At 54.1% G+C, this 10,595-nt stretch overlaps 1 protein-coding gene across 1 annotated transcript; it reads right to left on the reverse strand.

The window, feature by feature from the left end:
• On the reverse strand, positions 6,742-7,493 carry RPRML (reprimo like). Its single transcript, XM_021377946.1, has one exon. The coding sequence runs from the start codon at positions 7,140-7,142 to the stop codon at positions 6,807-6,809; it is 336 nt and encodes a 111-aa protein (XP_021233621.1). The 5' UTR covers positions 7,143-7,493; the 3' UTR covers positions 6,742-6,806.

Below are 10,595 nucleotides of genomic sequence, written 5' to 3' on the forward strand. Positions count from 1 at the left end.
CCACCTGAAAGCCCTCCTGTAAGACACCTGAGGGCAGCAGGGCTGAGCCTCTTCAATAACTGTGCACATGGCAAATTCCTGAGCAGCACGGGTTCCTCCCAGGTTCTCAGCTGGTGCACCTAATGCCAAGGAGATGGAGATGGGGCTGGGATGGTTGTGGAGTGCCAGCACCCCACGCACAGTCAGTGTTCCCATTCAGTTGGGAAGCACGTGAGGCAGAAATTGGTTCTATCCCCAAAGCAAAGAAATACCCCTGGTGCTTCAGCCCGTGAAGAAGGAAGCGTGGAAAATAAAAGCTGTGAACTGCAGGAATGGTGCAAACGTGATTAGTACCTCCCTCCTCACCCCCTGCCTGCCCCAGTGATTATTACATTGCTGTGCAACGAGACGACGAGCAGTCAGCACTGAGTGAAATGTGTGCGTAATTCCTCATCCCCCCCGTGTCTCATTTCCCAAGGCTCTTTATAAACTCCGTAATGAAATGCAGCCACCTGGCACGCAGCACGCTGCTAGCAGAGGGCGAGAAGGGGAACTTGAGCCAAAGCTGCAGAATGAGTCCAGCACTTTTCTAGGCATGATCCATCACACGCTGCGATGGAGGGAGCAGCAGCGCCTTTGTTCCGAGCTGTTCAGCCTCTCTCAGCCATCCCTGGATGCTGAGAAGACGCTGGCTGCACCAAGCATCTTCTTGAAGGCTGGAAAAGCCCTCTAAGATCATCAAGGCCAACTCCAACCCCCCCCCACCATGCCCACCGACCGTGTCCCTCAGTGCCACATCTCCACATTCCTTGAACAGCCCCAGGGATGGTGACTCCTCCAGTCCCTGGGCAGCCTGTGCTGGTGCATCCCCCAATGCAGCAGGGCCGTGGGTGCTCATAGTCATGTTCAGCTGCCAGGCTGGTGCTTGTCTGGGGACAGGAGTGTGTGGCAGCTGGCAGAGCATACACCAAGCTGGCTGGCTAGCTGTACCGGGAATTCATTGCAACCAATTAGTCCAATTTTCAATTATCTGAAAGAACGGAGTTAGCTAATTAAAGCCTAATTACATTTTGCTCACTTCTTCAGCTGTCTTGTCCCATTAAACCTGCATTTTGGGACTGAGTGAGGCAAGAGAGGAGCGCTCACAGCTGCACAGAAACCTGTGATGCGAACACTTGTGGGTCCTGCCAGCAAGGATGGGTCTGGATTAAACCCCATGTGCACAAAACCTGAGCTGTGCCAGGGCAGGGAGCCAGCACCCAGCACAGCCAGGCAGCTGTCGTGGAAAGGGAAGCGTGCTCTGAGCTTGTGTTCCTGGAAGGTGCTGTGCACAAACACCTGCATCCATCCTCACAGCCACTCTCACAGCTCCTGGCTAGGATGGAAATCCCACCTGCAGTGATGGTGTCTTCAGAGCTCCTCCTGGGGACGGGAGGGCCCCGTTCACCTGAGCAGCAGTGTTCAGATGGGTCCCATTTGCTCCAAAAGAGGAAACTCGCTTGATTTATTAGCTGCACCCCAAGAGAGAATGCTTTTCCACGGCCAGGGATCATGGTCTTGAGGAGGTGGATGAGATTGCCTTGGACCCGCAGCCAAATGACCACGCAGCCTCACCTCTTGTCTGCCCACCCTGCTGTGCTAAAATCTTTGTCACTGAAAAAAAAGACATTTTTGCTTTGTTGTTGATTAACCCACCATTAACTAATATCTTCCACACTACTGAGCTTCTGGGAAGGATGAGAGCTGTAGAGGCATCTCTGAAGCAGGACTTCTGCTACACTTCCAACCTGAACCACATGCAGAGCAGTGTTCTTCAGATCAGAGACAGTCACTTTAGATTCTCTCTTGTCTTTGAGCACTGTCGGTGCCCCCCCTTCTTTCCAGCACTTTGATGGTGATACGATATCCTCAGGGATGTGCCAAACTGTACTGACTGTTGGCAACATTCTGATTTTCTCTGAACTAAATTTTCCTTCATCGTGTCCCCATGGAACAAACAAGTACAAGAAGATGCCTGGCTGTAACATTAGAGGAGCACAAACTTGACTGCGCTGCTGGGGAATGGCTTGGCAAAGCCATCTTAATGGGGGAACTGGTGGGAACCCGAAGGTTTATCCCACACCATAAAACAGGCAATTGTCAGCGATGCTGAGGCTGTTTTGTGCCTCGCTGGGCTCAGTGTTCATCCAAACCCTGGGGTTCCCAATCCCTCGTTCATATTGAGAAAGCTGAGTTGGACTCAGAGAGTCAAAAAACTGCTTTAGAGATGCCTGCGCTGGCATGTGGCCTCTGCAAACCCATCAAACCTAATGAGATCCTCACCCCTCGCAGACAGCACTGTCCGAAGCAATATCCCTGAGAGCACTGTGCTCTGTAACTGTCATTTTGCCACTGCCCAGGGACCGTGTGGGTCAGAGTTGTTGGTGCGGATCTGAACCACCCTCACAAGTTAACAGCGTCATCAGCCAAGCCCCAGTGAGCAGCAGGGAGCTGTAAGGTCCATGTTTTGCACTGAGGATTCTGAATGCTTGTGCAGTCCCAGAAGGGCTCTGGTTCAGCGAAGAGCGAGAGGGAGAAACCCCTTTCAAAGCCTTCACCGCAGCGAGGCTCTGCAATTTTATCATCATCCGGTTTCAGTTCTCCCTTGGGCACCGACTGCCATGGCATCAACTTGTCCCTTCATCAGAGCTAATGAACCACGGAGGCTTTGTCTGGAGGCTGATGGCTCTCCCACAGAAGCTGCGAGAGAACCACGCTGGGCGGCAGCAGGGATGCAGGGACCAATGTTCCTGAGTCACTGCACGGTGTATTTCAGGCCGTCTCCCTGCTAAGCTCGCTCTGCCTCAGCCTCCTTCATAAGAACCAGGCTCCCAAAGCTGCTGGTTTACCCAGCGCTGGGTTAAAATTCAATACAAGGAGCAGGACAAACCTGGCATATGTTCCATGGAGTGGCAGCGTGGGGAGAGGAGGTGGAAGTGGTTTTTCTTTGCCCATTGATAGGAGGGATGCGGACACAGATTTCCATTCCATCTTGGTGGGTGCCTCTTCAGGGAGCCCACAGCACAGGGACCTTGCCAGAGCTCAGGGAACCTGTGCTTTCCTCTTTGATATGCCTTTGGGAGAGTGCTCTGCTACCCGTTGCCAGACCCCAGACTGCCTGTCCTATCTTGGAGATCTTCAGTGCTAGGATGCAGGTGCCTGCAGGCAGATGGGATCACAGCATCCTTCACTGGGCTTGGCTGGGACGGGGGCTTGTCACCTGGAGGGATGCTCATGGACTTCCCATGTCTCTATGGGGGACCCCAGAAGCCAGGGGGTGTCAGAACATCCCAGACCCCCATGGGAGGATCCCAGCCCAGCACACAGCAGCACTCTGTTTGTAGAGATGCTCCCAGGCTGTTTTGGGAGCTGTGCATCTGCAGCAACCTGGCTCCCTCCACCTACCTACAGAACAAGCCCAGAACTGCCAGACGAGAGACAGGAAACTGCTACTTATCTAATTTGATTCTATTTTACTTCTCTTTTTTTTTTCTACTATTTTTTTTTTGGGGGGGGGGGCCTCTCAGAAATGTGCTCCGTCTGGATTGAGGTTACAACCTGGGTAATGCCTCCCTGCCTAAAAAAAAAAGGCGGTTGCCACGACAACCTGACTCTGTGCTTCATTACCATGGCAATTCGCAGGAATTATTAAATACTGTGTATGTTTGGTGCACGCGCTCTGGTACATCTGGTGCCAGGCTCAGGTAGGGATCCTCCCTCCCCCTAATCTGTTTGTCTGTCTCATCTCGTTTAACTGTTTCATTGCCCCCAACCTGGGCTGCTGGGGCAAGGAGGAAGGGCTGGGTATAGGCTGGAAGATGCTTTGGGTTTCTCCCACCTGCAGGCAGGATGGGATGGCCAGGGCTGCTGGTTGTCAGCACTGGGTCAAGGCACCTCTTCATTTCTCCAGTTGTGCAGTCAGCTGGAGGCTGTTTGCAGGAGGGAAACACCTACCTTCCTCTGCTGGTTGTCTAGAAATAAGAAATTCCAGCTGGAAAAGAGTCCCTGAGATGGGAATTGCTCCTGGAGGAGGACCATGAGGGTCCAGAGCAGATTGCTCATGCTGAGGGCTCAAGAAGCAGTTCCCCATTAGCAGGACTGTTTAATCACCCTTATACTGCCGAAAACCCAGACTGTTCTCAGCAAGAAGGTGCCAACCAGGTGAGCCCATGGCACAGCCCAGTGTGGCCAGTCCCACTGGTCAGTGTGGCTGTGGGTTGCGTGGCAGTTCCACCACCAGGAGATGAGTTTAAATGAGTCTCAAAGTCTAGTCCTCACTCTGCCTCTGATGCACTGATTCCCTTTCTCTCCTCTCCCCTGCCTTGTACAGCCAGCACTGTCTCTCGGTCATACTTGCACGGCTCCTGGCACACCAGTGATGTTCTGGCAGCTAATGAACTATTAAAAAAAAAATAGCAAAATAATGTTAAAATGTCCTCTCTCAAAAAGATTTAAAAAAAAAAAAAAACTTGCTTAAAAATTTCATGGAAGCCAATACCCGCTCACAAGCTTCAGCTAAATGAGTGGGCAGGAGATGGGAATGGATGAGGAAGCAGGGCTATTTGTGGGTGAAGGGCTGCAGAAGGAGCCACTGTGGGCTGCAATCCTTATGCAAGCCCCGGAGCAAGCACCTCACTGTCTGGGGCAGGGCTTGTCCCCCTAGGACAGGGCAGCTGAGTCTGGTGGTTGGGATGGCAGCCTGAGAGCTGGGAGCACCGTGGTGCCTTCAGCAACCTCCCTCCCACCTTCTTGCTTTCTCAGTGCTGACATCGGTCCCCCAGATTCCCCAGATATTTCCCCTTCTTGATGGGGCGATCATTTTTGTATTGGGAATCTCAAGGAAAGGGGACTTGCATGCAGGTGCTTTCAACTCACTCTAAGCAAGACAGAATCCCAGCCACCCCATGTGGTCATGTGCTGTGGGGTATGGCTGGACTTGGTGATCCCAGTGGTCTCTTCCAGCCTTTATGATTCTATGAGGATGGTAACGAGGATGGTGCCCAGCAGTGCTCCACCCTGCAGACCCTCTTCTGTTGGTCCCCACCACCTGGCAGTGTAGACACAGCTCTTATGGTCAAGAAAGGGCCATGACCAAATGCAAAGCTGAGCTCGTGCCCTGGGATCCATGGGGAAGGTCTCCCTTCTCGGTGGGAGCTCAGTGCTGCTCCGTGGGGCACAGCTCCTCCACCTCCTATACACGTGACCCTACCAAACTCTGGTCCTGCTGCCACGTTGCCTCTGTGCACTAAGAGCAATCAGCGACAGCGCCGCATTCATCTTGCTCTGTGACCCACCAATATCCCATGGGAACCATGAGGAAGGTGCTCAGCGAACGCTGATTAATTACAAACCCTACCTTAATCCTGCTCCTGCATCTGGGAAAGGCAGAGAGCTGTCCTTCTGGATTCACATCCACGTACATCAGATCAGCAGCTCCTCCTGGACCCAGCAGTGTTTCCCACTACAGCTGCAGACCCAGCAGGGATATTGTTGGCACAACAAAACTCGCATTATTTCCAACTCACACCCACAGACAGAGCTGTAATTCCATCACAGAACAAAGGTCGGGAGTCTTCCTCCTCTCCCATCATTTAGCTCTGACAGCTCATCAGGATCAGAGAAGATGGAGATTTCAATCAAAGTCAGAAATGTTGCTTTGCAAGACGTGATCGGCGCGTCCTTACACATCTCTGTTTTGATGCTGTGCAGGTATTTAACACGCACCCAAAACACATCGTTCCTGACAAATTTATTTGCTCAGGAAAAGGATACTTGCCTTTGACAAAAAAAAAGTATGTTAGTTTCTGCTTGAAATAACAATCTTTAATTGGAGTTCAGCTGGGAGGTGGGGTGGCTATGTTTAACCCCTGGAACTGGGATTGAAATACCTGAGCTCTACACACAAAGGGAAAGAAAATGAAGACAACACCAAATTCTTTTGAAACAGGTTCTCTTTTTTTTTTTTTTTTCTCCCTGAATGCTCACCAGTTTTCAGAAAAAAAATCTACAAAAACCTCAAAGACCGTAACAACGCAGCACTTGGGGAGGGAAAAAAGCCATTACGTACAAAACAAGCATGCTTTTTGGGGGAGGATAGAGTGGTTGTTGTGTTTACCAGGGTTTCTTTTCTTCCTCTGGTGTAGCGTGAAAGAGGAAATCCTCATTTTATTGGACAGGACGGTTCAGAAAAGCGAGGAAGAACATGCTCTCCCTGTTACAAAACCACCCGACGGTGCATGCTCGAGGTCCGGAACACAACAGATTGACACGTTTCATAGCATGCAGACTTTGCTGTCCGACCCACACAGCCCTTCCCTTCCCCTGCCCCACAGCCACAGATGTGGTCCATGCCACGCACTCCACTTCCCCCCTTGGTTTCTTTTCTTTCTATAGTGAGTTTGCTTTTTTTTTTTTTTTTTTCATTTTCTTCACTATTTTTTTTTTTTTTAGCCCTAAATCCCAAGTCGCCGTATCCAAGGTAACAGCAGACAAGAGTCCAAATCTGCACATTATCACCGTTTCTGCAAGTTTCATGCAAAACTTAAGCCATTTCTGCATGCAATACGATGCTGGTCACTGCGCTTCACACAGCGCTGGGGGCATCTCCCCATTCGCCAGGATGGAGTTTGCTCACTGGGAAGTGCTGATTTGCCTTCCTATGGACACAGACACACGAAAAGACACTGCCCCCCGCCCCCCCTTTCCCACTCCCCCCACCTGCCCCAAACACATGGGAACGTGCATCTCAGCACCAGCTCCAGCCACTTGCCTACACTTGCCCCACGGCATCAGTAGAGCCCCATGATCGCGGCTCCCACGTCCTTGGAAGGTCTTCGGTCCTTCACCAAAAAGTTAATCATGCTCTCCGACTTGATGAGCAAGTTGCAGCCCAAAAAGAAGATGCCGAACACCACAGTCAAGGAGAGGACGCAGAGGACGGCGATCTGCACCACGCGCGTGATGTACAGGCTGCGCTCGTCGGGTGCCAACACCGAGGAGCCGCCGTCGGGCACCAACACTGAGCCGGTCCCATTGCAGCAGGCCAGGAGCAGCCCCAAACCCCGGGTCCTGTTGGGGTACGCTCCTTGCTCCAGGAGGCTCTGGTTGAAGAAGGATCCATTCATGGTCTACGCGGGGTTCCAGCCGTCGGAAGAAGGCGGGAGGGAGCTGGGGGTCCCCCTGCTGTACTCACATCCCGCGGGCTCCGTGTCGCCTCCTGCCTCTCTGCTCCCGATGCCTGGGCTGGAAGGGAAGGCAAGGTGTGCAGCGAGGGGCTGCCAGCTGCCTCTGCCACCAGCAGCTCAGCACAGTCCCCTGAGCACAGAGAGGGAGAGGGAAGGAGAAGGGGGCACAGGGCAGAGGAAAGCAGCAGGAGGCGGCCGCATGCTCCCTGCCCTTCTGCTGCCCCAGTGCAACGGGGACCCCCAGCAGGAGCGAGGGGCTGACGCCTGCCGGCTGGGAGCTCCACGGATGCAAGTTCCCGGCTCAAGTCTTCCCCGTGTTCAAAGAAAAACAGCAACTCCACCCCCTCGCAGCCTCCCCCCCAGGACCGCCTTCCTCCCCCCTCCACGCTCAGCCGGGCTGCCCACCCCTTCCCCACACCGCTGCAGCCCCTCACCCTGCTATGGGGGCCCACACCCACCCCCGTGCTACCCCCTGGCTGGGGGCTGACCCCTGAGGTCCTGCCTTAATGCATCCTCCCCCCTAGCCCTCCCTCCACCTGCTCCCCAGAGTAGCCCACCACGTTGGTGTTGGGCCTGGGTCACCGGCAGCTCCCCTGTTCCCCCCACACACCCTCCCGTGAGCCTCAGGTCCGTGCTGCTCTCACCGATCCCTGCTCGCTGCTCTGTGCCACCCACTCCTTCCTTAGAGCAGCGCTGGCCCAATCCAGCCCTGTCCACCCCCAGCTCTTCTCTGCTCTTCTGTCCTACGCTGACAGCTGGATCAGCATCCTCTGGCTGGGGAGTGTTCACATCCAGGCACCTCCATCTCCCCCTTCCCATGCTCCTTTATCCCCATCAGAGGGGAGCACAGCGATGCTGCACCCCAATCTCTGCATCCCATCCCCGTTCCCAGCTCAGGGTCCTACAGCAGCAGCAGCAGCCATGGGCCATGCACCATCCGTGGGTGCAGATGTGTCCGAGTGGTGCAGGGCAAGAGATGGTTGTGACACAGGGACCGTGCTCTGATTGATCTGTGTACGTCTCAGCTCGCTTTGCTTGCACAGCCCCCAGAGGGGATTTTAATAAACCCAAATGAGAACTGATAAATTGCAGCTAAAGGCAGGAGCAGGAGGCCGGCTGGCTGGGGATGGAGGGTGGCTCGGTAGGAACATGCCAATGATTTCTCTATTAAACAGATGGGAGCTGAGTCCTGATTTTGCTTTTGTAGCAGTTAGGGGCCCAAAGCAGCTCGGTTTGGCTTTTACTTGTTGCTTTTTTTCTCCTGGTGGCATCGCTCTCCCTGCTCTGTAGGGGCATTTTGCAGCAGAAAGAATGAAGCAGGAAGCCTGGATGGGACAAGGGGACAGGACCCCCTGTGTTTAACCCCAGGGCCAGGAGAAATCCCCCTGGGGGAGCAGAGCATTCAGATGGCAGCTCCTCTCCCCTCTACCTCCAGGCTGGAGGAGAATCTGCTCCCTCTGCTGGCTCCAGTTCCAGCTCCAGTCTCTTCTGTATGCTGGACCTGGGCACTGCAGCGTCACACTGGGGTCACAGCCATCCCCTGTAGACATAGGGACATGGGTACACTCAGTTCTTGGCTGCTCTTCATCTTAATCCCACAAAGGGTTTCACAACGCAGAGCACCCCACGACTGATTCCCCCGGCTCAGTTTTTGTCCAGCTCTCCAGGCAGCACCCAACCCCCAGAGAGCAGCAATGAGAGCCCATGCTCTGCCCAGTGCCTCCCACCCTTGTGTGTCCCACATCTCCAACGCAGCAGTGCTTTCAGGACAAGCAGCACCTTCCTGCACCAGTCAGGAAAGGGTTCAAGGAGTCAAATACAAAATTTTGCATCTTTTTCCTTCTTTTTCAGAGGCTTTGGAAGCACGAGATAGAGTATCGCACTCTGCTTGCACATGGGGCTGTGTCCCTTTGCTAGGTACTGGCACCCAGTGCCTGGCAGGCCAGGACCCCAAGGACCATGGGGATGTGACACTGAGGGACACAGCCAGTGGGCACTGTGGGGGTGGGTTGGGTTTTGGGATCTGAGAGGTCCTTTCCAACCTTCATGATTCTATGATCCTAAGAGGACCTGTGGGACCGACAACTCAGACCATTGAAGCTCAGATACAGGTTGGGCAGAGAATGGCTTGAGAGCAGCCCTGAGGAGAAGGATTTGAGGGTGTCAGTTGATGAAAGACTCAACACGAGTCGGCAATGTGTGCTTGCAGCCCAGGGGGCCAAACCGTATCCTGGGCTGCATCAAGAGAAGTGTGACCAGCAGGGCGAGGGAGGTGATTCTGCCCCTCTGCTCTGCTCTTGTGAGACCCCACCTGGAGCACTGCGTCCAGTTCTGGGGTTCCCAGCACAAGAAGGACACGGAGCTGTTGGAGCGGGTCCAGAGGAGGGCTACAAAGATGATCAGAGGATGGAACACCTCCCCTACAAGGACAGGCTGAGAGAGCTGGGGCTCTTCAGCCAGGAGAAGTCTCCCAGGGGACCTTACAGCCCTTCCAGGACCTGAAGGGGGCCTACAGGAAAGCTGAGGAAGGACTTTTTAGAAGGGCAGGTAGCGACAGAACAAGGGGAAGTGGTTTTAAACTGGAAGAGGGGAGATTTAGACTAGATATTAGGAAGAAATTCTTCACTGTGAGGGTGGTGAGACATTGGAACAGGTTGCCCAGTGAGGCTGTGGATGCCCCCTCCCTGGAAGCATTCAAGGCCAGGCTGGATGGGGCTGTGAGCAACCTGGTTTCAAAAGCAGCACTTTGTCAACACGACATGAGGGCCGATGGGCTTCTCTTAGCCCCCCCTTACCAAATCCACGTCAGCGAGGCCGAGGGGAGATCCCAGGAGGGGAATGTTCCCTAGAGCAGAGCCCCGGCGGCCGCCGGAGGGCAGCAGCTTCGCAGGGAGGGGGTGAGGAGGGGGGAAGGGATAACACTGCGAAATTTCTTCCGTGGCCAATAAAAGTGCCTGCTCCTGGAGCAGAGGAAGCCTCGGTCTCTGTGTCGTCTCCCTCTGAGGGTCCAGGCAGATGCACTGAGCCCCATGCACACAGCGCGGGCCGGGGTTGTGCGGATCTGTGCCTGCTGGCTGCGGGAGAAAAGCAGCACAGCCAGCAGAGAATCAGCTCCAAATCACTCAGCCCAGTCTGAATTTCCATCCCTTCGTGGTGTCGGGTTTGTACCCATCCTCCTGCAGAGCCCCGGGGCGTTCCAGCAGGGATTTTCCCACCTGGAGAGGCCGCTGAGAACCCACCTTTTCATTGCAATGTGCCTGTGCCTTATTTCCCCTTCAATCCCTGCGCTCCGAGGCAGCTCAGCCTCAGCAAGTTTAAAACCCGCGCGGCCGAAAGGGTTAATGAGAGGAGGGAGTGAGCAAGGTTTTGCAAGCAATTAAACCCAGCGGAAGA

Source organism: Numida meleagris, chromosome 26, assembly GCF_002078875.1.
Source record: "Numida meleagris isolate 19003 breed g44 Domestic line chromosome 26, NumMel1.0, whole genome shotgun sequence".
Lineage (NCBI taxonomy): Eukaryota > Metazoa > Chordata > Aves > Galliformes > Numididae > Numida > Numida meleagris.

What these genes read in the sequence shown, in the direction of transcription:
- RPRML (XM_021377946.1), bottom strand. Translation starts at nt 7,142, where the DNA reads ATGAATGGATCCTTCTTCAACCAGAGCCTCCTGGAGCAAGGAGCGTAC.